Source organism: Leptosomus discolor, chromosome 3 (genome assembly GCF_034619465.1).
Source record: "Leptosomus discolor isolate bLepDis1 chromosome 3, bLepDis1.hap2, whole genome shotgun sequence".
Lineage (NCBI taxonomy): Eukaryota > Metazoa > Chordata > Aves > Leptosomiformes > Leptosomidae > Leptosomus > Leptosomus discolor.
This window is the reverse complement of record NC_141393.1, coordinates 23623601-23650544: the sequence shown is the minus strand read 5'-3', so window position 1 is coordinate 23650544 and position 26944 is coordinate 23623601. Positions and strand designations below refer to the sequence as shown.

Sequence of the window (26944 nt, the reverse complement as noted above, 5' to 3'; positions counted from 1 at the left end):
TTTTTAAATAACATCTTTAATTAAAGTTTTTGCAAAGGCAAAATATTAAACTTAAAATAGGTCTTAGTACATCAAAATACTAAGTTCTCTAATCGTATTCCAAGCATGGCCTTTGAAACATAATATCCTGTATATCACAGAGGAGCAACCTTGATCTGCAATTGTACAGAATGAATTTTACAAACATAATAAATATATTTACCCCCTTACACATAACAGTATATGTACAACAGCAGTTGACAATAGTAGCTCAGAACAGCAAAAAAGGATATTCCCCCACTCCGTTATCTATTGGTACCCTATGCACTCTGGAACACGTCTCATTGGATGACTGTACATAGCTAACCCAAGGTCATTCTTCCTGTTAAAAAAAAAAAAGCTCCTTTTGTTCCACAATGTCTAAGCCACCAAGTAATAGAAGACACACTGCATGAACTGCCTGAAAGAAGTAGACAACAGGGAAACCAACGGACTGGTTTTTACACACTTCCCAACCAATCACAGCAACGGGAAAACAAGACTTTACATGTCAGACGCCAATACGTGACAATATGCAAGTTTCTTCACCTTGTATAGTCACTAATCTCAAAGTCTGAAAAGAACTCTAATTCCAGTTGGGGGTGTATGGGTGGGGTGGCACACAGTAAACCCCACGATGCTGTGGAAGGCAGCCCAGTATCAATCCAGTGTGCAATATCCTAAAACCACTGTTCACTTCCTGGACATCTTGTATTCTATTAGGAAGCTTTTGCTTTGGGGGAAGTTTTGGGAGGCTTTATTGTTTTTAAAGGAGCTTTCACAAATCGAAGAGATTGAATCGAAATGAACTTTAGTTAATAAGGTCTCTAACTCCTTCACTGGAATTAAGCACTTTTACTCTGGTAGTGTTATGTGGTGACAAAATTACTGCTAACTGTCAAGCAGTGGAATTATTTTCACAGACTCAATGAAGTTTACTTTAACACTCCTAATTGTGCAGCAGAAATAGAAAAAACATTTACCAAAAAAAATCTGCTACATGACACAACATGTTCTTTGCTTTTTTCTAGAAACTGTGCTTCAGAATCACGTATCGTATTCCCGGAAATAAACTCGGACCACAATTACCACTTTAAATTGTGTTTAGGAAACGGAACGATGTTCAAATGCAACTTGTGAGTACAATGCAGGAACAAGGAGTATGAAGCCTCAAAGAAATCTTGTCGCTAACCAGCAACTGAGGGGGAATAAAAACATATTTTATTTAAATAGTCCAATATAAAGTTCCTTATGTGACTAAATTCTCTATTCTCCTTAACAGAAAACATATTTCAATTTGTTTTCAACTTAGATGTTTTAAAATGATTGCACACACTAAAACCCAACAGAATTAGAGCAAAAAAGCTGCTTTTCTGATTGAAGCACTGCAGGAAATTTACCCTCTCAAGCATCAAAACAAAGTATTGTCATACCGGCAAAACAGGTATTCAGCAAACTGAAAAGGCACAAGACTCCCAATTTTGCCCAGTTGCTCTACAAGTTTCCACCAGCCATCACGGTTATAATTATGAAGTTATCCTTCCCCATTTTTTCCATCATAAAAAGGTGCTCCATTATCTGTGCAAATTTTAACATAAGCCCTCATGAAATCATTAATTGTTTCCATAATACTGAACTATTTAAATGGGGGGAAAAAACAAACAAACAAAAACAATAAAAAAAATATTTCCAAGGGGCGGGGAGGGAGAGAACCTTTTAGGAACTACGAACATGGGAATCCCTTGCCCTCTGAAAGGAATGGTTTCTTTGGAACCTAATGAAATGGTCTGTTCAGTTACATTGTTAAAACCATGATTAAAAATTCAAGTACAATAATAAAATTAAGCAAACTACATTCTTACAGCAAGCTGCTACAATAAAATGAAATTAAAACATGCTTTGTGATTTAAAAAAGGAACACTTGATGTAGCAATAAGAGCACAGTTTGGTATGTTCATGTTTGACTGGCTTTCTGAAAACTTCACAGGTATTTGTATTTGAAGACAAAACTTCTTATCTGAAAAGCATACCATACAATTAGCTTGCAAGAGACTGTGCAAGTTCAGAAAGCTTCTAACATCCTCCAGAAGAGGCTAAACTTAAGTTACCTTTAAAGTTCTGCTATCCCTTAAAAATAAATAAAAAGGCTATGCAGCTTCTAGTATATGTATGCACGTGAAAAAAAATCACTAAGATGTATGAAAAAAAAAAAAAAAAAAAAGAAGTGTTGTACAAGTAATCTGGGTTCCAGTAGTATAAACAGGAATCTACAGCTAAAGGGATTTTTTTCCTTTTATTGGTTTGGTTGTGCAGCATTATGGGAATTTTTCTGAAGTCCACTACTTAAGACTTACTCGTAACAGATATGGAAGAGGTGAGGGAAGAAATTAGTTGGTACATTGTTGATTTCATTGCAGTTGTACATAGAAGTGTCAACAGTGGTAAAAAAATAAAATATCCGCTTTGTTCAGAAGAAAGCAAATACCCATCAGTCTGAGAAACCCTGACGCCCCAAGCTAAAAATGCACTCTAATGATGACTCCATTAAGAATGAATTAGAAGAAACATCAATTAACTTTTCGTAAAGCTTATGTACGTTAGATGGCTTACTAACAACCACATGGCTCTAGACATAGCCTACAGGCAGTTTTAGGCTGTATCAATGAGTGCACAGGGGTACAATTCACAGCAAAAAAACCTCTCTTTACAATGTGTTTTGAGTTTTTTACATACTACTGAGACTATGAATGCACTTGGAGGCAAGTAAGTCTGGGAGAATTAAAATTACAGCAGCTGTTATATACTGCTAAAACCACACTTGTCACTTTGTTAAACAATGTTTAAAAAGTTTCATTCTCAAGCAAAAAAAGGTCTGAAATCACGGTTCAAATGTCTGCTCCTGAAGGGCTTCCCCAATTTAGTTAAAATTATCTTCGCTGTGTCCTTTTTTCATCATCTGTCCAAGCACCCAGTGAAACATAACATTTTTTTGAAATGGTGAGCTACACAAACATTTCTTCCTCAATGGTTTCTGAAATATAATGCCCATTCACTCTCCTCGTTCAAAAATAACTGCATTTCCTAAAGCAGGGTTTGCAAGAATAACCTATGCATGAAGAAAAGTTGTTCAATTCTTCACTTCTCAGGAGAGGAAGGGAAGGAGGGGGGAGCAACCTTGTTGCTTTCCACAAAAGAAAAAAAGACCAAAAAAAAGAAAAAAAAAAAAACAAACCCCAACCACCACAAAACCACACCTCTGGAAAAGGCAAGTGAAAAAGTGACTACACATTGTTTAGTGCATCTGACTGCTTGACTTTCTGTTACCAAGCCAGTCTAAAGATACTCTAACAAAATTTGTGTTCTCAAAGCTGTGCAGCTCTCTTCATGCCACCTGGAAACTTTAGAGAGATTAACTGCGGCAGGTAACTTATGGCTACGCTTTTTAGTAAAGCAGATCTTTGATTAACAGAGTTGCAGCCGCGATGTTAGAATTGTTCTGTGATTTTCTATATTAAAAATTCAGTCATTCTTATGGTCTGTTGAATTCTTTGTGGATGTCTGGACTACGTATGTAGTAAGCAGGCGAAGGAACGCATCTATTATGCCATTACCTACACTTTTGATTCTAAAGGTCTCCACAGCCTTTTTTTTAAAAAAAAAAAAATCAATGGAAACTGTTATTATTCATTTCAGTCCAGTGATGCTGAACCACCACTGAACAGCGAGAATCTAAGTTAAGCAATCTGACTTTCACGGGGAGGGGGGGGAGCTACAGCTGCTTAGTATTTAAAAAATACAGCCCTAAATAAAAGGTATCACTTACATGAAATCAAAATCATTTTGAAATATAAATGATCATTTTACCATTTGGTAACTGCTAGGAACAACAACCTGTTTATGGGGAACTGAACTGAAAACAACAAATAAGATATAATAATTAATGAGCATATCAGAATTAAAAATATTTTCCTTATACAAGTTATTTAAAATTTAACACCTTAATTCTTACCCTTCTGTACAAAGCTTGCACGCAGTTTAAGTAACATTCTGACCACCCTCACTACCAAAAGGAAGTGTTCAAAGCAAAGGTTTGTACACACAATAAGCATTTTCAGATTAATAATCTATCAAAGGGAAGAGTTCCTTCAATCAGTGGAAGAAGTATTTTAAAATCTTAAATCAAGGGAAGAAGGGGGGGGTGGGGGAGGGGGATCAAAGCCTTACATGCTAAATACCAGCTGTAGGTACCTGTATGTAGAATTGATAATTAAGGTATTCCTAACACACAAAACCAGCTCCCAGACAATGCTATAGCTGCTACAGTCCATGGCTTGCTCATCTGAAGTAGTGTCTTTGTTGCCACATTTTACCTTTGTTCCAATACTTTTGTTTATTGTTTATTTCTGATGTGCAGATACACATTTTGATTGGAGTACACGTCCAAGTCTCAACCTTTCCTGCTTGATTTTTTTTCCTTTTACAGGGAGTTTTTTTGTTTTGTTTTGTCTTTTAAAACTTCACCATTCTGCATCCCCAATGGCTTTGGAAAATACATAATCTCTTCCATTAAGATTCATGATGCCATCTTTGAGATGAAATTTCCATTTGTTTTTACTTCTATGAATCTAAAAAGAGGGAAAAAAGTTGAACTACTACTATGCATCACAAATTGGTAAAAACGCATAAGTAAATCATAAGGGCAAGAAAAAAATGAAAATAAGTATTAGGCATATATTACTAAATTTACTACAAATATCTTGAGAAATCAACTCTGCATTTCGGCATGAAAAACAAAAACTATGCATCTAGCAGTATTTTCTGTTTACATTTTTTAAACCAGGGACAGCAACTGTCACAAAACCATGCAAGCACAGAGGCATTCCAAAATCTGAAGTGTATGGCATGTTTTTAGAGGTGGTTGGCAAGGAAGAAGAAGAGAGATATATCCACCTGTGCTGCTTTAATCTGATTAAATTATCTTTGATTAGGACAGCCACAAAACCCCACTTGAAAGCTAAAAATCCCCATTTCAACCACTGTAACAGAAAGACCAACATTTTAAACCAGCCCAGAGAGGGTCAAACACTAAGTTTCATTATTTGCCTAAACTCCATTCTACATGAAAACTACTTTGATTATGCTATGTATAGATAGATAGCAGGCCTATTCAACTTTCTACTTCTAATATTAGACTCTGGGTTTCCAAAAGTTAAATCTCGGTTAAAAGGCAAGTGGCTTACTTAGGAGGTTTTCAGTCTGAAAATCTCTATAGTACAAAATACACAAGATGACATAGACTATATGTACTAGTCCTATACTCTGCAATTTTTCCTCAATGGTGAGTCATTGTATATGATTTACATTCCAATTCTCATTGTAATGTGTCAAGTGAGAAGAGTAACAACTCCAGCATTGCTGATGATGGCATGAAGCTTAACCTATAGTCTTCCCAGTTAAAAGACTGGCCCTTTTAAGGCTTTGTTAAGTGGGAGATCAGTCCAGCTATTCACAATAAACCAATAAACACTAGGACAGAGGGGGAAAAAAAAAAAAAAAAGACGACGTTCATCATATTACGGAGCCTGTGACACAGTGGATCTTCAGGTTATAATGGATATTCCTGCTCACACAGGGTAAGAATAAAACCACAGTTTTATTCATATTCTCTTTATAAAAATACTCCATACAGAAGTAACTCTTCTTTCTTAGTGCCCATCCCCAAATATTATCTGACTACAGGAAGCACGTTGACCAATGTGGTGGAAGGAGATCAGGGAAGATATAAGGACAAGAAACAGTTGTAGTATTGGAAGACTTCAGTTATCTTATGCCTACTGAGTAAACATCAATGTGCAGCACTGATGCTGTTTTAGATTCTACACACACAGACAAGTCCCACTTCAGGAAGCCGCCAAGTCAGGAACCCACAAAACACACGCTCCTTTTCCCGGTTCAAGAAGTGTGCAGGGCTTAAGCAGAAAGTATCACAAGAACTAACAGCAACTATACAAGATTAACATTTTCCCAGGAGTAATAAGAAGTCAATAAATCCACTAGAAGAGAGTTTAACTAAATTTATGTTCTTATGTTTAATTTAAAACTAAAGGGAACTGAACAAAATTCAGTCTAAAGGTAGAAGAGTAAATTTTGCAAAAAAATTTAAAAACCCCAAACCCAACCAAACCAAACCAAAATCAAACATACCCCCCACAAACCCCACACACTGTAAGCACACAGCAGGTAATACCTGCCACTTATCAAAACGGGCATCAGAGAGGGCAAAAGGCCAGTGGTAGAATTAAGCAGCAGGACAAGATATGCAAAGAAAGTAAAGATCTTTCAGAAAGACGAAACGCTGTCTAAGAGAAAAGATTATCATAAACCTTTGCAGATAAAACATAAAAATGTAATTAGGCGATAAAAAAAAAAGTTAAGAAAATTTTACAAAAGGCATAAAACCAAGGAAACTCCATTGCAATTTTTCAATTTCCATCAAGGACAGCAAGTCTCATCAGCTACTACTAGGGCTGTAGAAACAACCAGTAAAGTACCAGAACAGATATGACCATAGCACTCAATTATTAGTACTATTGTTTGGTCTGTGCTCATTTTAAGCTAAAAAGTCAGTGGCAACAGCAAATAAATGAACAAGGAAGGTCCGGCTTATACACCCTACTTGCCCTGCCAAATGGCATTCAACAAAAATCCCTCATCAGAAGCATTTGAGTTGTCATGAGGTAAAAAGGAATGTCCCCAGATGAATAAATAACTGAATAAAGATTGAAAAACAAAGGTAAGAACACTCTTTTTACAGTGAAATGAGATCATTCCAGAAGAGATTTGTGCTGGCTGGAGCCTGCATGGTTTAAGAATTCACTAATCATCTGGAAAATGACAAAACGTCACTGATGATACAAAAGAACAGTTACTGAAGAGCTGCAGAATGATGTTACTGCCCTAACTCATTGTGTAATAGAACAATGGTGGCATTCAATGTACATGAAGGTAGTAACGATGGAAAAAACAATTCCAACTTGTATGGATAGAAAAAATGATGAGTTTGAGTTGACAATTACAAGTCAGGAATCCCAATATTCTAAGACTTTTCAATGAGAACATTATTAGCCCTGTGTTCAGTAGGGTCAAAAGCAGACATGAACTACTGCAGAACATTGCCACACCACTTAATAACTGAATGTTCACCTGTGTTACGAATAGCTCTGATCCTCCCTCTGACAACTATTCTATCATCAAGAAGAGATATTTTTAGTGATCAAGGAACCGTTTTCCACAAGTCTAAATCATAACGACCACTTCTTCCATTCATGGCCTCAGCAAATGTACAAACTTAACAATAGTTCACTTCTCCTGAGCCCAGAGGACTGACCTTTTGTTTAAGGTCACAAAAAAGACATAGGGAAGAAAAAAAAAAATGCAGCCAATTTTTTCTAAGCTTTACTTATTACCAAGTTCAGTACAAACACGCCAGACATTTTAGAAACAAACAATAGCTTATATTCTTGTATTACCATTCACATTATAATCTTTGTAGATCTACCTGTACTTAACAGTCACAACGATATTACTTGAAAATTATTATTTGACAGGAAGAGGAACAGAGAAAATACAATTCTTGGGGTCTGTTCTGTAAAGATTACCTTATCATACTGGCACACAACAACATTTTCTGTATCGAACAGTTCTTGTCCTTCCTCATCACTCACATCATCTTCACTGTTAAGAGGCTCCTGAAAGAAACACATGCAAAAAGTTATGCTGTTCAGTAAGATCAAAGCTGTTACTTTGATTGTTCACATGCAGCTACAGTCTTGTCTACGAACAAGGGCTGATGTACACACACTTCCTTCCTGCCCTCCACCCTGACAAGATGTCCTTACCAATTTTAGTCTGGTACGCAGCGTCCAGGCCAGATTCTGGGCACTGCAGCCTTTTGTCACCACAACCATTCTTGCTGCTTTACTGTAAATGTTCTGCTGCTTGCAATTTATCTTTACAAAAAATGTACCATTATGCAGATTTTCATTTTTCTAAGGCATCTAAGCAGTGGAAAGGCAACATTAGTCACATCACTCCCCATGTGCCATTAAATACAGAAACTCCACGACTTATGTTTGATGTACCACAAACAGAAGCAGACCTCAACACATGCAGAAACTTTTTACAGGAGGTGAAAAAAAAAAGATGCTTTAAGATGATTTTGCATAGATACACACACAATAACTTCTCCAGACCTGCTGGAATGTATTTTCATGTCCCTTAAAAATTACTTTCATTTTTTCCTCTTTCTGCTAACACTCTGTTACAGCAGAAATTGGGAGATTTTTTTTTTCATCTCATGTAAGTAACAAACATTTCAAAAGCTAAAACAACCTCTAACAAGGTTGAAAAGACAACTTTTCTGAAGTCTTCTGTATAATCCTCATCTTTCCACCTACTCTCAAATACCTAAGCTACACGGGGGAGATGCTAGTGAGAGAAGAAATACTAGAGGTCCTATTTCTTTCCAAAGTAACACTATATTTAAGTGACTTCAAAAGCTTTAACGAACTGGTCCACTCATTATGTAACTTCTGATGAACAAAGATAACAAAAACAACAGATCCTGGCATGCTGATAATAAAGTCTTGGCACACAAAAAATTTCCACAAGAATGCTAGCATTAAGGCACTATTAAAGAACATTTAGTACTTAAGCGTGGATGACCTGTACTTAATAAGGCAACTATTAAAACATTCAAACTGACATCAATGCTGACCAATATAAGGGAAAAGCAATGTGAACCCAACCTGGAAGTTGTAAAAGAACAATACTGTTAGACACCACTGCAGATGTCCTATAGAAAACCTGATTTAACTCCTTGATAAAAATTAGAAGTTTTACCTCCATATACCACATGGGCGAAATATTACACATGGTCCTCATACTGGCATTTTAAATGCAATCATAAATAATTGGAAAGGTTGCAGAGAACTGTGGAAGTGATCTGACAGTTCAAAATGCATTTTAGGGACAGATCTAGGGAGCACAAAGCTTCCTGTCAGAGACTGACATAACAGTACTCTTAGCTTATTAGTATCCCTCCCACTCCACACACACACACCCCTTTTTTTTTAATAATTTCTTATTCTTGTGGGGCTTTTTGGTGCAACACACCAAAACTTAGTAAGAACCACTGGCTGAAGTCTGAAAACAGGCAAATTCAAAGTCTAAATTAAGCACATATTGTTAGAAATGCAACAAGTTACGAAGAATATTTATTCTTGCTCCTATCTCCTGACTTCGTTAAATTAAGGTTAGCTGTGTTTCTAGGAAATGCTTTATAATCAAATTTGAGTTCTCAGGCTTGTTCTAGTGTAACAGAAAGCAATGGAATAGTCAGTGAGCTACAAGTCTGACAACATCTATTGGTCCCCTCAGTGAACTAAACATATGCTCTCATTTTTGTCAGCCTGCCTAACACCTTGCTTTTGTATGCACTCAGTCCCAAGTTGAGTTGACTATTTGTGTTTGCTTATGAAGGTTACATAATTTCATGGCTGACTTCTCTGTAAGATCAGACACATTACTGCTGAAGTTTTTAGAAGGGCATTCATAGCAATTAACAGTTTTTGCTGCGTCTCCCACCTTCCCCAGCTGCATTTCAAGGTGCTTTGCTAATACACAGTTTCCACAACTTCAGTGTGGGAAATAAAGAGCTTGAAGTACAAGGGGTAAAGTTATATTCTCAAAATTATTGGAATATAATATTATTTGAAGCATACAGTTTTCTTTCAAATATTGCAAAAAAATAAACATATGCATGCTCCAGTTTTCTGAAATCATGTTAGGTTTACCTCTTCAACTTGGCCATCTTCACCCCCATCTTTTTCTTTGTCTTCCTCTTCATCATCATCATAGTCTTCTTCCTCATCTTCTTCTTCTTCAGACGATGTGTCCCCTGCTCCATCAACTTGGAGAACAAGCGGCGCTTGTGGCTGTGCCTGCTGTTGTTGTGGTTGCTGCTGACCAGCTGCAGGAATCTGTGCTTGAGCTGGTGTAGGGGCAGCCACTGTTGTAGGTATGACTTGTGTTTTATTTCCTGTAAACAGGATCTGCTGAGGCTGAATGATCACTCCTGTCTGCTGTGGAATCCCTCCAGGGATAGGAGCCAAAACCTGATGGAATATCATTCATTGCAAGTACAGTGGCTGTTAACATAACAGACTACAACATCACTTATAGAAAACATTTAAAGCTTATCAATCTGACTTGCACTAATTAGAGAAACAAGAGTTACAAATACACCAGATACAGATACAAATACAAAATTTAATCTTCAATAACATACCTTCTTTTACTACTTGGTGTTCATTTCCTGCATTTCGCATGGCTAAACCTAAGAAAACCTACTGTCTTTCCGTTCTAAAACGCTAGCACTACCACCACACTCAAATTCCAAGCACAGCAATGTTTAAATTCAAATAAAAAGATTATTTTTTAACCTTCTCTATAAAACATTTGACTTTAAACACTCAACAAATTGTTATTCATGCTTAAACTGCAGAACTGTGACACAATGCTAAATTCAGTGTTTACACAGTCGACCTTGCAGCTGAACAAAAATCCTCATAAAACATCCTGTGTTCACTTCTAAAGTAACTAAGGGGCGCATGCAAGTGTGTGTGTTTTAGGTATTTTCCTCTATATGTTATGTGACACAATCATTTTAACCAATAAACACATTTTCAAAAAGATGTAGACTAGGATTATGCACATAATGTCATTGTCATCAGGGGATGCAAACAAGAATTTTTAAACTGCAGCCAGTCAGAATTTGGCAAGAATAAAAGTGACATTGAAAAACAACATTACAAAATTGTTCATTTAAAAACAAAACAAAAAACAAACAAAAAACCCAACATAACACAATTTTCTCTTCTTTTTAAAAATATACCATTTCTATCTTTGTGTTTTATCTCAATTTGCTCACAAAAATGAAAGCCTCTTTAGTAATTACTATAATGATTTTGCTTTGAAGTGTACCTATCCAAAAATTTTTCTTTACCTGCTGTATAACAGGTGCTTGTACACCACCAGGCTGCATTTGCGGTATGACCTGCTGCTGTAAAACAACTGGCTGCTGTGGCTGAATGATATACTGAGCTCCGTTTGCAGTTCTAACTACTTGGAGGATCTGGCCTGTAATAAAATAAACATCAAATTAATGAAGTGTAGACATTCACTTCCAAAATTATCTTAGTTTAGAAGCTTGTTTCCTGGAAGAACACCAATGGCAAAGAGCAGCATTTATGTTTCACATTCACCAGTGAAAAGATACTATGCTATAGCAGCTGTGTTGGAAACAAAGAAGTAATAGGGCTGTTTACCATCTAAATACGATCATGAGGTATGCAATCCAAAAATAAGTTTACATATGCAAGCCAAAGTCTAATCCTTTAACACAGCATAGTATTTTAAATATTAGCTCCCACTTATGAACACATCTCACGTTTCAAAAAATAGATTTTACAGAAAGACAAATGAACATACACCAAAACAGAATACAAGTATTCACATCACAAAAATTCTATCCACTGCTAACACTGTGGTATTTCCAGGGTCCTGCCATATGATGTCCCTTCCTCAGATTCTTTTCCCTCCGATTATCACATTACAAGAAATTCCTCTATGCATAACTTTCTTCGCAGTATTATCGTGCAGCTGCTTTTTTGAAAAATCTTGAGCTGCAGATTATTCTATGCTATGAGAAACAGATGTGCTTCCTTAAAAACTGGGAAGATTTCAATTTCTAGAACAGCTACACAGTTAAATTTTACTTCAACTATCTATCCATTAAACATTCAAATGTTTAAAGCAGGAAGGTTAAGTCCCAGGTGATTCTGAGAAGACTAGATTAATTACTCTGGCAAAAGCAGCAACTGATTCTAGAAAAAGAGCTTTCTAGATCTTCCTTTACTCTCCACACAGAAGAGATCTAGAATCAAGCTTATAAAATCAGCATAATACAGAAGTACACGAAGCATCAGATACACTGGTTCACAAAAGTAATATCTAATTATATTCTAAATGTACAGCACGACAGTATTTAAAAATTGATAAATCTAAAATAAAATTAGCATTGCCAGAATAATTAGAAATGTCACTGTGTGTGCTGAGCAGGTACAAGTAACCTTAAGACATTCCTCATCTGAAGTCACAGGTGAGGTGATACTGTTCTTTTATAACCAGTTTAGATGATGCATCACAAAGCTCAGAAATACACAAAGGGGAGAGACAGCAACGCCTGTCTTCTTGACTCATGATCTTCTCTAAAAAGTGGGCAAAACTTGCACAGAATCTAACCCACACCACTGTTGGGTCAGAACCCCAGGGTGTGTAAGACTAGCAAGTCAGTCAGCAAAAGAGTCCAGAGTCTAGTGAAGAGATTGCACTATCTCATAAGGGTGGACTCAGAGGTTCTGCATTTCAACAACATACAGCAGGGCATACACCCCAGAATTTCTCCCTCCCAAGCACCCTCAAAACCATTATTTGATCTCAACGTTAAGACAGTTACCTGAATTTGTAAGTATCTGCTGAACAGGAGTAACGCCAGCAGGGAGAGCCAACGTAGCTGCAGTGGCTGCAGCACTCTGAAATACAAGAAAAGCTTTTTAACCACAGATGTTGTCGTCAGTGTTTCATCTCACAACATACTGCCTGAAAATACGTACCTTTTTATTGCTGTTTACAATGTTTGCACATAAGTTTCTGCAGCTATTAAAATGCAGGCATCAATCATTATACTACATATAAAAATTATTTTCCTTCTTCCTTAATAGGAAGACTGAAGCAACAATCACTAAGCATCGTACCTTAACCCAGTTCCACATGGTTTCTTGGTTTATCTGCAAGCTCAGCAGACTTTTTTTTCCTCCTCTGCCTTCTCTGCTTAACTACTATTAGGGCATCCCACTGCATTGCTTATGTGGCAATTTTACTTATACTTTTCCAAAGCAGCTAAAAGATATGGGCCTACAAATCTTAAGAAACATAAGGTACAGAAGCAATGACTGTGTTCACCTGCCTTGTTTCCACAAGGAGTAGTAATCGGGTTTGCACTTTTCTTCATTCTGTAAATCATTTGCATTCCAAGTCCCACATAACACAGCTCTTTTGAGTGAATATACATATACAGTGTACTAACTGTTCAGAGAATGACTGATTTTTTCTCTCAAGACAGCTGGTTAGAAGAGAAAGCCCAAGACTCTCAATGGGTAATGACTTGAACTTACAAGGAAACTGAATTCCAACACAATTATGGGAGCTCCAAACACAAAAATCTGCATTAAGTCCTTAACTTACAGAGGAAGATGGACTTCTCCAAAGGCCTCTCCATTTCAAGGGTCTAAGTTCAGCTGCCTATTGAAAAGCCTCCCTTTCCCCAGTATAAAGGGACCATGACCAATTGTTCTTTGCTACTGAAAGGAATTAAACTTTTATCACTGGGTAGACCACATACTGCCTGTTTACAGAAGAAATATGATCTCCCCATACTGGCTGGTCAATATAGTAGTAACAACTGCCAAAATTAGAGATCACCGAGCAAAACTGAAGAGTGCTTGTCTGCATCCTCACATCCCAAGGGCAGATGAATAAACTCGCATTACTCTCCACCTTCCAAGATATTCAAGGTCTGTCAGATCTGTTCTTCAATACCAATTTAAAGTAGAAACGTAAATGTTTCTAATAACACACACAATTCCAAATTGATTCTGCAACTATTTACTGAACAGCAGTCTTCTGCAGTGTACAATTCATCTACATTTTGTCAGCAGCCAAGTTTTAAAAGCATGGCCTACTCATTTTTGCAATACCTATCAACAAGATCTAACCGACTGAGACAGAAAAAAATGTTTAACTGTTGGACTTGGGAAGTTACAATCACATTGAAGTGGTTGTAAAACACGTAAGAAAGAGGTAGATGTTAATGTGTTCTCGGCCTCTGGGTAAATCAAGCTGAGTAATGAAGTTCAGGTTCTTTCCTATAGTAAGGTCAGAAGGTAATGGAGAAGCGAAGGCTAAGCAAGCTGCTGTAGCTTGGACTAATCATGAAACTCTGTTTCACGTGCTTTTACTATAAAAGTGGTAAGTATGTAATGAATTCTGGTCTTAATACACGTATTTAACTAGTATTAGCTGTTGTTTCCACTTGGCAAGCAATTTTTGGTTTTGTTTGGGGTTTTTGCGTTGGTTTGTTTGTTTGCCTTTTTTTTTTTTTTTAATTAAGCCAGGGTGTTGAAAGCAAAATAACCAAAATCAACCTCTAGAGATAGAAACTGCAAGAAAAGGGTAAACAACCAGACCCAGTTTTATCTGCTATTACAAAATTAGTGAATCAAATTTTAATTTGAACAGAAAAAAATCAACACTAATTGCTAAATAATCTCTCACTTGATGTAAGCTTAAGTTTAGGAGTTTTTATGTTTCTTCCTTCACCTAGTAAACACAGTATGCTTGCACCAGTTAATAGTGTTGTGTTGGTACACAATGAGCACATCATCATGCAGATGCATACCAACAGTACTCCAATTTCTGATTAAAAAAGTGCTTTGGTTAAACACATTTAAAGCAGGATCAAGGCAAGTTCTAGATTTGTTATCAAAAGTTCTGGATTACTGTTCCTAGATTGTCAGTGCAGCACCAAAACTCAGAAAGGTGTCAGACAGCCTTACCAGTATGTCCTAAATCACTTTCAAGCATCTGATGACTAATAACAGATTTGTGTTTTCTAGTTAATCAAAACAACTTACATAATGACAATGTATGCATGTATAAACTTCTGCTTTTCTTACCATGCCTGATGCGTTCATGTGCGGTATCAGCTTGGAATCTGGCACAATAACCTGCTGCTGAGGTGCTAGAAACAACAACAACAACAAAAAATAGCATTTCATGAAAACTACACAGTCTGCCCAAAATAACATCCAAGCCAGAATAACTTAGAAAGAACATTACCCAAACATCAGCTGAGCTTCATAACAAAGCAAGCTACTGAGCAGTCGCTATTCTTATTCAGTTTTATTCTCAAGGCAATATACAAAAGCACCTCTGAGAGGCAATACAGCTATTTTGGCTTTACAGATCCTACTTCAAAGGCTTCAGTTACCTATTCTGACCCTAGGCAAAGCAAGATTTAAAATATATTTCTGAAATTAAAGTTATTAGTGAAATGTTGATAAACCTACTGACGTCCAGTATCAGAGTTCTCCAAAAACATCAACTGACAGTGGTTAACTCTTAAAACAGACTTAAGCAAGGATGTTGCCAGATGATGAGTATGTTGACAGGATGCACCAGTTAGCTTTAGTTAGGTCCAGTTAGCACAGCTATTAGGTTGACACTGCTAGTATCAGTTGACAGTAAATTGGAAAATAACACAGCAATTTGAACAAACTAATCATCGACAAGGTATTCTCCATCCAATCCTACAACCAATGACACTTAAGAATACTGGGGGACAACAGAGTTCCTGGAAAAGATTCTAGGCAGGGAAGCCCCGCAGCCTTGTGCCAAGATCCGAGGCCATCTCTCCAACTTTCAGGGACCCCAGGGAGGGCAAAAGAGCCTAAGGAAATCTCGTGACCCTGTGCCAGGACTACACATGGGACAGCAGGAATCACCATGCTGATCATCTTGATCTCTCCCTGGGACTGCACCAGCTCACGCCAAGGAACTACTACACCATCTCCCCCACAATCAGTCAAATAATTCATTAAACTGCATGTCTGTGATTAAAGTGCTTTGCTATCTTAATTTCACTTAGCCTCCACACTGTCATTTGGTCATAAGCCACAACACTGGGCAATAATAAATCACTCTTAAGTGTATTGCTATAGGCAGGACGTTATTCTACTCTAAGACACAAACGGGAGGACAGGGACCTCCATATTAGTGGAGGGAAGCCTGGTCAGCAGAGTCACAGCTATTCACCTAAGAAGCCACTAGAGGTCTCGGTGAGTAGACTTGAGAGACTTTCCAGGCTCTGCTGACTGTAACTTCAGCTGAGACACCTAGACCATTTGAAGCCATGTGTATTTAGGGGTCTTAATCTCAAAATTAATTTTATCCCAACAGTCGAAACTTATTTATATCCAGCCAAAATACAAAGTACTATAAGAAAGAAAGAAAAAAAAAAAAAAAAAGGCACAACCAAAAACCCCCCAAACATGCCCCGCAAAAAAAAAAAAAACAAAGAACAAAACCAAACCAAACAAACCAAAAAAACCCCCCCCACAAAACCAAGGAAAAACAGCCCCAACAACAGGTTCTTATCACACTACTTCTCTGTTTTGAATATATGATGGTTGGCTTTTGGGGGATTTAGGGAGTGGGGCAGGGGAGGAAACAACTCATAGCTATCTTTTGAGCCTATGACAACACAGGTTCTGATCCATGAAATCTGACAAAAAGACTGAAGCCTGTAACCGACTACCACAGATTTTATGCCACAATTTTAATAGCACACTGAAAACTTAACTCAAGCATTTCACTTGTGGCAGATTTGTTTACACAGCATATACGCAGTGAAATCCAGTAGTATTTATCTTAAGTTTTCAAATGAAATTGTAATTGGCGAAAACATTTCCCTTAAATTACTAACGGAAAATACACGAGACAATAATCACAAGAAACAATACTGTTATGGCTAGCTAAAATGTATCTTGAACATTCCCACATACACCGTGCGCAACCTTTTAAGACCACAAAAATACCCAGTCATTATTCTTTTCACTTGAAACTTATTCTAACACAAAAAAACATCTCCTACATATACTCAGACTGTTATACTAGTGTTCTTCCGTCCTAGCATCCACTTATGCTAGACAGTAATATATTTTTTTAAATTAATTTGCTCCTAATGACATTACTACTTCATGACTAAACTGTCAACTGCATATGCATATTGGCTTGAAATACAGAGCTACTAATGGATTTTTAATAGAATCTGAAAGCCATGTATTCTGAAAACATAAGTTATGTAGTAGAAGACCAAGAGAAGAATTCAGCTTTTCCAAAATCTTCTGAAGAATGCGACTAACACAAATACCAAGATATTTTTCACCAAAACAGTTCTCTTGACCCGTTAAATAGAGGCAAGTAGAGACAAAGTTTAAAGACACAACAATGTTATCCATCAGATAGACATCCTGCCCTAGATTTAGAATATGCTAAGGAGTTGGTCTAATTTGAGAGTCTTTTGCCAGAGAGATTAGAGAGTCAGTCTGACCTTGCTGAGATGCGGGAATAAGGACCTGCTGTGGCTGAGACTGCTGCTGCACAGTCTGCTGCGGCTGAGGTTGTGTGTGGTGGTGGTGGTGATGATGCTGCTGCTGTTGCTGCTGCTGCTGCTGCTGTTGCACCTGCAGCAAAAGCTGCTGCTCTTCTGAGTGGAAGCCATCTACAGCCTTGGACTGCATCAGCTTGTTCTCCCACAGCTGGTTTGGAAAAGGAAAGAGAAATCTCTGTGTACAATTTTTACTCAACAGGATTTGTAACGATACAAAAACAGTACTCAAAAATTAAATTTGTTTTCAGTGTTTGTCTTGTATAGTCTACTTAGCCCAAAAAGCCCTTAGGCAAATACAGACTGAATAGATAACTCTATAGAGGTAATGTTTTAAGAAGAGGAATTAAATATCCCTTAAGAATTGCCAGTCCAAGCTTAAGCTTTCCTTCTTCCAAGTGTGGAAGACTCATAACAACCCTAATAGAAGCATGAATAGAGATAAACTAGTAACTTAAATTAGCCTTCAAGTTTTCACTTCTCTACCTTTTTTCTTATTTCTTTAATCACAAAAATAATTCTTTATTACAGCTTTCCTTAAGCCATTTCTTCTTGGAACTCCTCAATAAAAGTTGCTTGAAGACTACTGCCTCATAACTCTCTTCAACTACCAGTATACCTAAGATAATGCCTCTGCACAATCATTTAGACAGTTTCTACCACAATATCAAATTCAGCTTCTCCGGCCCTTCAGTTCCTGAAGTCAGCTGACATGTCTCCCAAGAAAAGCCACAGAAGCAAAAAAAAAAAAAGGCAGCTCTTGCAAAAAGACAGCAGTGTAAGTATTCTGTAATACATCAGAGGCAAAAAACTACGGACATCCAGGACTCCTGATTTCGAATCCTGCTTAGGGCTACCTAAGCCTCCCTGTTCAATACTTCGTTTTCCTTCTTACCTCCTTCCTCATTCGATTTTTTCTACTATCATTTGCAGAACATGTCTGTGACATAAACACCGAGGTGCTTTTCTTTCAGCGCTCACTCTGTTTCCACCAAGTCAGGTCATGGTTTCATAGAAAAAAGTCTTCACCTGTTTCTGGCTAGCCAAACTCAAAATTCCCTTCCTACTTCATCCATTTTTTTAATACTTCAAAAATACTGAGAGTGTGGGATGTCCTGCTTTCCAAATAATTCCTTATTCAACAGCTAAGATAAGCAGGCACCTACTTTCCCAGTTCCCTTTTACTTTTTTTCCCCACCACCTCCCACCCCACCCACCTTTCTTCTTTCCTTTTGAAAGGCTGCTTTTACTCAGGAAGAATTTGAAGCAAGCCATAGGAGACCCATTAGACCTCTGGTCAACATCCTGCCTTTCTTTTGAACCCTTGGTAACAGTTCAAACCTACTGTACGTAAAACAATTCTGAATCTGAGAGCTTCAGAAAAGCATGATGCACACAGTGCAATGTATTATGTACCACCCCCCAAAACCAATAGTTCTGAAAACCACAAACCATATAAATCTGACAATGCGTCCGACAATGCAACTCTCCTTCTTCAGAAAGACAACAACGTCAAGCAGAGCATGCATTTTATTTTTCCTGCACAGAAACCTTAATAATTGTCTGACTCCAACATAAACATATTTTACCCTTTCTTTTCTAAAGATGTAACATTTCAGGGACTGAAATAACACTGTGAATTCAGACGCCTGCTGTTAGTTTATGTCAAGTTTGACATGCCAGATTAGGGAACGTAAACAAGATGAGCAGATCTTTCTATACAGCAGTGTAATTCAAACAACACAAGGCTACAGATACGCAGATTAATACAAGGCTTCGCTAACTAAAAATCAGTATTTTTACTGTGTACAACAGCAGGCAGATCTGAAAACCAGCTGCTGTATTGATCTATCAAAAAACCCATTAAAGTTGCAACTTACTGTTTTGAGTTCCATAAGAACTTGTTCATCCACTCCTTCATCCAGAAAAACTTCTCTGACATCATTGATGACATCTTCAATCACAGACCTGTATAATTTAGGCTTTAAAAAACCCAAAGTAACTAGTCAGCACTGTTTTGAAAGAAATTTATCACTTTAACAGTAAAATATCATTTCCCTCCCAAAAAAAACCCTCTGAAAATTGCATTACAGAATACCCTGCATGTTTCTGAGTAACTAAAATATCCAAGGAGGTATAAATCAGAAAGAATATCTCAAATGTGGTGAAAAGGGAAGGGACTGTTCACTATCTTTTGTGATATAACTATGGCACAAGAGTTTTCATCCCCTGAGGAGTGTAATTCAAAACAGAGAAAAGGAGATTGTTTTCCATTCGGTAAATCTGTTTCCTGCTTGCCAGTGTACATACTGAATTTGCATGCATGCAAAATATTCACATCAAAGAAAGTTAAAAGTTAAAAAGGTTATTAGATTAATACAGAGAAAAGAAAGTACTTGCTAGCTCAACAGGAACCAAATACAGCTCAGAACGATCTTGAGCTGAAAAACGTTGAAGGCTCAAAAAACTGGAAGCGTTTGCAAACTGCAAATGTCCTGTTCTTCCTTACACATGTGTTTACAGAAACTACTGAAGACAGGATATTAGGCTAGACAGACTTCTGTTTTCAATCAGTACTTATGTTTTTACACTAGAAATTTTTCAGGGGAAATACTACAAATACATTATTATTCTATTACACTGATTTCATGCCTAAACTATCAATGATGAAGTGAACTGTCAATTCACTTTAGGTTGCCAAAAGAAGCTGTGAAGTCTCCATCCCTGGAGATACTGAAAAGCCATCTGGACACGGTCCTGGGCAACCAGCTCTAGGTGGCCCTGCTCATACAGGCAGGTTGCAGGATGACCTCCGGAGGTCCCTCAACCATTTTGTGAATTTTAAAATGCAGGTACAATTTTTAAAAGATAATATAAATACTTAACCTTATCAATTAAAGAACAAAATTAAATTCATAGGACCATAGGATAATCGTACTATGCATGTGCTGTACCTTTTAAACACTACAGCTTGGATATCTCTACATGCATGTGAACCGCAACAGTATTTTGGTTGGGTTTAAATATCTGTGCTATGTAATTTGCAATGTAGCACTACGAGCTCTAAATTAGGGATGAGCAATCTGCAGCCTGTGAACCATATAAACCTCAGCGACCAAGGCTGTTCCTTGGGCTGGGGGGTAGGCCATTTTTATACTGATCTGAAGTAGCTACAACTTCCTGTAAGCTGACATCTTCCTCTACTCAGTTCCATAACCTCCTTAAACAATAAATCCCAAATGATGCCACACACATCAGATATGTTTTATACATGCAAAGCAATCATTCCGTACTCGTGCAGTGGGTTTGGCACCCCAGGAGGGCTGTGCCTCCGACACACACGCAGAAAACCTGCAAGTGCAGCTGGTCCAGCAACGCTGGAACTACACAAATTTACTGCACACATTTGAAACATTTATTTTATGCAAACATGGCAGGTTAATGCATCCCAAAAGTGTTGAACTTGTTACAGATATGCTAAAGATTATATTGCACACATGTCATGGAATTGTTACACCTATGTTATGGAATAATGGAGGGGGAATAGCAGCACATGTTTTACTAGTCCAGAAAAAGCTGAGTGGCCAATAAGTACAAAAAAGGTTGAATATCTTTGCTTTTAGATGTTAAAAAAAAAACAAAACAACACCAAAACCCAACAATAAACCCAAAAACCTTAAAGAAATGCATTGATATTACAAGAGAAGAAAAAAAACCTATCTGGAATCCTGGAACTGAGAACTAAGCAGCGTGATGGCTGCTTAGTGCATTATGTCCTTAGTGTTCAAAACAAATGCCACATTGGGGCATACTCAAGTGATTTTTCTTACTAAAACACAGACAACCAATCAACAACAACAAAAACCCCACAAAAAAGAAGGGAAAAAAAAAAAGGAAAAAAACAACCAACAAAAACTAACATAACGCTCTGCATTACTGACTACGGGCCAGTATTTCAGCAAAGAGTGTGCTATTAGCACACCATTTTTTTCTTCATTGTACATTTCCTCAGTTTGCCGTTTTTAGCTTTAAAACACGCTGCCGCAAATCAACCAGCTGAAACGTTAGAATTCATCCTTTCGTTACTTGTCTCTCCAAAAAAATTTCTGGCCTCAAGTAACAAGGTAAGTTTGCCATCCTTGAAAACTACATTTACAGCACCTGTATCCAAAACTTAACTTCTCCAAAAGAAACAAAAACCATAGCAGACTACTTGCAGATTTTTTTTCTTTCAAAACAATACCACACGCTCATGTATCCAGGCTTCAATTACAGCATTAACTGTGCTTATGGTGACATTTGAAACAGAATTTCAAAGCCAGACTATTCTTGAGCACTAGTATTTTAAATCTGCATAGTGAGTAGCTTAGAAATACCAAGCATCGGTAACAGCGTTATTTTTCCTCTTAGATTCAATTCATAGGAGATGCAAAAAGACATGCTACATAATAACATTAAGTCCTATTATTTCTACAATTAAACAAATTGCATAAAGCTTATATGATTCAACTAGCACAGAAATGCTACTTAACTTATTCAATATATTGTTCCTTATTGTATTAAAAGCATCTGTTTCTTAATGCCAAAACCACACTTGGCAAATAAACATGCTTAACCTCAGGCATGTGAGTTACTTAAGAGAACTACCTGTATGTCTGAAACTACAATCAAAATTCCTGCAGGATAGAGACTGCATTTTCTCCTTAGATCACCTATTAGGTCCACTTTTCTAATAAAACAGATTTTACACAAACAGGCCCTAATAATTTCCACCAGCAGTTACCTCCTCCTATCTCCACAATCAGGCACTTACTTTAAGGTTTATTCACAAAGCCTCCTCAGTCTATAAAGCCCTAGAAAAAATTACCAACATTCACATACAACAAACTGACCCTGCAGCCCAACAGTCTGCTTGGCAATGTTTCCTTTTGGGAAAAGCCAAATTCAAACAGCAGGATACTGGTTTCTAGTGTCCAGCACCAGTCTACCAAGACTGCAGAAAGGCAGGTTAAGAGCATAGATGTTCACTCTGCCAACAGCCCAAGCAAGTGGCTCAGCCCCCCAAAAGAGAAGAGCACCACACGGGTGCAGTGAGCCTAGTGCAACGCAGGTCAGGGAACCCACAAGCGGTTTGTATGAGCATGTATCTCTCTGCATGAGCCACACAGTGCACTGGATCTAAAACACAGATCAGAATTATCAGATGCTGTTCTAATCATGCAGTATCATGGCATATGATATATTCACGGCTGTATGATTAGAAGGAAGGGAACAGAGAAGAAAGTATCTGCAGGCTTACAGTGGAACACTGTTTGTCTGATCCTACCTGCACATGTTTATGTAATACTCAGAAAAATCCTGTCTGGTTGAAAACATTCTCCTGTGTACACTCCTATTGAACATCCAGCCCAGGTGGACGCAACACCTTCCACAGAGGGAGCAGCAATGCCTTCAAGAGCCATCCACAGTGGAATTTTGAAGAATATCACAGAAGCTCTTTTCCTACCTCAACAGAGGCAATCCCAGTAAAAATCACAAAACAGCCTTAAGCCCTGTTCTGCTTAAGGAAAAGCACACTGTGTTGTTTTAGATACGCACTAAGTGTTGGCTCAAAGCATTATACGATGCTCAAGGTGTTTACAGAAACCATCTAAGTCTCTGGAGTTAAATGACAAAATTACTTTCATACACTGCTTACTCCAAAAATAAACATGGGAACACAATTACTGAACAAGTCTAAAGATGGGATAGCAGGTGAGTTAAGCTTTCCAATAGATTTCCACATTCAGTCAGAGAAAGCAATGAGAACATAATGGAAACTTTAAAGATTGCTATTAAAATAATCATGCTTTCATCTGGTTTATATTAAAGTGCCTCCCTCATAAAGAGTACATTGCTGTAAACTTCAAGCTCTTTTAAGAGCAAAATACTCAAATCACTCTTCAATAAACACTATTCCAAACACTTACCATAGATTAAAGACAACAATTAAAATTCCTGATTTATTAGATACAACCACAAACACATAGAAAGATCTGAAATCTAGTACTTCCCCCTCTGGGAACATATGGAAACTATTATATTTCACTTTCTCTGTGCATCTTGTAAAGAAAACTCTGAGTATGGTGAGACTGCTATACATGCACACACACTCCAAACCCGAGGAGCAACCAGTAAGCTATTTTAAGAAATGCCACATGCCTTTGGGGGCTTACACTTCCTACATTCCTGCAGTTTCAAAGCTACAAAAACTGCATCTCTTGGTAATTATTATCACAACACTCGGGATTTCAGCAGTTTGGGTTTCTAATAACCAACACATTATGGAGAGATACACCACGGCACGCTTTGTGCATTTGACAGCAGTTTGTTCCCTGCTTCCACAGTTATCCTTGAAATGTCGCTAATCTTTCTCCTGTCTATGCAGTTACCACTGGAAGCTAGCTATACGACAGCTAGAAGAGCACACTGTAAAGGTAAACAGTTTTAGTCACAATTACATCAAAGATGTGCGTAAAATTAAGTAACACACATAATCTGCACTGTAAGCATTAAAGTTTGAGCTTTTTTTATGTGGCCGTGGACTTTTACAAATAAATTACCTTTGTCACCCACAAAATCTTACAGTGCATATAACTGTTAATGTCTTAAATCTGTTCTTTATTAGGAAGAACAGATTTCTAACAATTCAGATTTGATCGGTTGCTGATGTGATGCTATAGACACATGAGGCTTCAAGTCTAGCTTCCTAAAGTTATCACCTGGTCGCAGCGTTTCAAAATGTTCCTATTCATCTTTCGTAACCCCAGGGTAAGCATCGTGATCCTTGCTGTTGAACGAAACCTGAATTTGACAAAGTTGACCATACACTACCACAAGGTTTTATTACTTAATTGAAGATTAGTCTAAAGCATACCTATTTGAAGCAGGCTCATTTTAAGGTTAGCTTTTGCTATTCCAAACATAATGTTCAAACACAGACACCTTCCAAGAGAACTTTACAGAAGTTATGCCAGCCCCAAAACACAGCCGAGAGAAAACGAGGAAGTTGTTGAATCAAAGATATTTACAAGTACTCTGGAGATTATTCAACACACATATATATTTCGCTGTTCAGTACTAACTTGGTCAAAAAAGAGAAGCAAAACCTCTAAGTTAACATACAGAAACAGATCCTTTTCTTGCAATCAAAAAATACAAGCCAGAGTTTATTAACAGAAGAACAACTAACAGATTCAGATCACACAAATTTGATACACACCCTACTGGTAACTGCCCTGCATGTAATGGACAACTACTTTCCTAAAATTTTCTGACATAAAACCTGCCAAAATATCAAAAGCAACAATGCTACTTTGCAATTGCATGACCCTAACTCACAGGTGGGTCTGTAAAATTTCAGATTTGGAAAGGAAAACTAGGTTGCTTTGCATTTTCTCCTGTACATTGTTTTGCAGTATATTAAATATTGTAATTAAACCAAGTATTAGTGAAAATCCTAAAACCTTTGGTCTGCCTGGACCTTAATAAAACAGTGGTATACTTTAGTCACCAGAAATGCACAGACATCATTGAGTAGCATCTGCAGCCCATGACCCATAGACAAAACTTCAGTATTAACATTACTTTCAGGGCAACAGCTGTAGTCAGACCTTGGCAAAGTGCCATGAAGTACCACATCCCTCCTTGATGCACTGGGTGAGAACTGTTTAAACTCTACTTTCCCCACCCAGCAGGAAAACTATTTTGAAGACCTTATGGAAGCACAGGAACACGCACTAGCTGTATGCTAGGGTCAAAAACAAAAAAAACAACCAAAACCAACAAACCACCACCAAAAAAAAAAAAATTAAAAATAGGGGGGAAAAAAAAAAAAAAAAAAAAAAAAAGGTAAACGGTTTCAAACGCAGGGAAGGATGAAAACTGCCTTTGTGCAATGCGTAAAAGCAAAGGAAAATCCACTTACAAGGCTAGGAGACACCCCCCGCCCCCGCCGGCAGAAAGCACCGCCGCTCCGCAGGCCGGCGGCGACGGGGCCGGGCGGCGCGAAGGGAAGGGAAGGGAAACCCGGCAAAAGCCCGGTCGCGATGCGAGGGACACGCCGCCCGTCTCGCAGCCGCCGCGGCGGACGCATGCACCTCCCAGCCCGCGCTCCGCGGCTCGCTCCCTATTTAAAGGCTGATGTGGTGTTTAAATGGAGAGGCGGTGACGTGGGGCTGGAAAGCACCTTCCCATCCTAGCAGAGTCTATATTAGAGAGCGGCAATAGCTCTATATAAACAGGGCAGCCACAGGGAGGAGGAACACAAGGAGCAGGGAGGCAGAAAGGCAGGGGGAAGCCATGATGGATCCGAGAGCCACAAACAAGGGGGCCGAGCCCGCCGCCGGGACGCCGGGTTTGTCTCCTCCAGCGCTTCGGGGCGGGGGTCGCGGCCGGGGGGCGCGCCAGGGGGAGCGGAGCGGAGAGGAAAGCGGCGGCCGGGGGGGCTCGGTGGCTGCGCAGGCTTGTGTGACTGCTTGTGGCAAACCTCGGTGAGTACAAGTGCAGCAGCGAGCCACCCGCCAAGGTGCAGAAAGCACGAGAAGGGAACGGTAGGGGAGATTTTTTTCTTTTTTTTTTCTTTTTTTTTTTTTTTTTTAAATAAATACTGCCTCGCTCGCCGGAGAGAAGTTGAGGGCTGTCGCCCGGCTTAGCCGATCCGGCCGGGCTGGGATAAGTGCTTTTCAACCATCGTCTCCTTATAAAAGCAACATAAAATGGCTCCAGCGAAGCCCGGGCGGGCTCCGCCGCCACCGACACCACAAAACCGAAACCTGTCTCGGGCGCCACTTCCCCTCGCCCCGGGACGGCGGTGGGGCGGGCGGCAGCGCTTGCACTCCCCCGCCGCTCGCCCCGGCTCTCGCCCCTTCCCCGGGCGGCTCCCTCCGGCGGCGGCGGCGGCGCCCCCCGCCCGCCAGCCCTCCCCTCCCCGCCGGACCCCCAGCCCACGGGCGGCGGCGCGGGCCCAGCCTCCCCCGCGGGGCTCCACCGCCCGCCGGGCCGCCCCGCCGCCCCCGGGCCGCCGCCCCGCGCCCCTTCTCCCGCCGTCCCGCTCCCGCCGCCCCCGGCTCCGCTCTCTCCCCGCCGCCAAGGCGGCCGGCGCTGGGCGCCACAAGTTGGCTCCCCGCCGCGGGGGCGATGCTGCCCCGCGCCCCCCCGCCGCCCCTTCCCGCCGGGGGGGAGGGGACCGGGACCGCTCGAGGCGGGCGGCGGGAGGGAAGGGAGTGCGGGGGAGGGGGCGGCGGGCCCCGCCGGCCCCCTCCGCCTGCGCTGCCCCCGGGGCCCCCCTCGCCCCCCGACTCGGTCCTTACCACGGGGTTTGTGTTAGTCGAGCTCGCCATGTCCCGAGCCCCCCGGGACGCCCCCAACCGCGGGGGGGGGAGTCGCCCCTAAAACAATAAACCTGCCCGGCTGCGTCCCCCCAGAGCCCGCGCGTCCTGCCCCGGCTCACGGGCAGCCCCGCGGCCTGGCCCGGCCTGGTTCGCCGGCCCTGGGGCTGCAGCCGCCGCCGCCAGCCGCCCGCTCTGCCCGCTTCGCCCC

The 26944-nt window shown here is 39.5% G+C and overlaps 1 protein-coding gene across 1 annotated transcript; it reads right to left on the bottom strand.

Annotated features, from left to right (window-relative positions):
* GTF2A1 (general transcription factor IIA subunit 1) lies at positions 1-26765 on the bottom strand. Its single transcript, XM_086462129.1, has 9 exons — positions 26716-26765; positions 19246-19347; positions 17309-17516; positions 14874-14938; positions 12596-12671; positions 11084-11217; positions 9873-10193; positions 7677-7766; positions 1-4643 (listed from the first exon to the last, which is right to left on the bottom strand). Exons 1-9 carry the CDS (start codon positions 26743-26745, stop codon positions 4536-4538), a joined length of 1134 nt encoding a protein of 377 aa, XP_086318255.1. The 5' UTR covers positions 26746-26765; the 3' UTR covers positions 1-4535.
* Between the last annotated feature and the right edge of the window lie 179 nt (positions 26766-26944).

What these genes read in the sequence shown, in the direction of transcription:
- GTF2A1 (XM_086462129.1), bottom strand. Translation starts at nt 26,745, where the DNA reads ATGGCGAGCTCGACTAACACAAACCCCGTG. An exon ending in TTCTTATGGAACTCAAAACA is followed by an intron (nt 17,517 to 19,245) that starts GTAAGTTGCAAC and finishes TTTCCAAACCAG; the next exon opens with CTGTGGGAGAACAAGCTGAT. An exon ending in TTGTGTGCCAGTATGATAAG is followed by an intron (nt 4,644 to 7,676) that starts GTAATCTTTACA and finishes CCCTCTTTTTAG; the next exon opens with ATTCATAGAAGTAAAAACAA.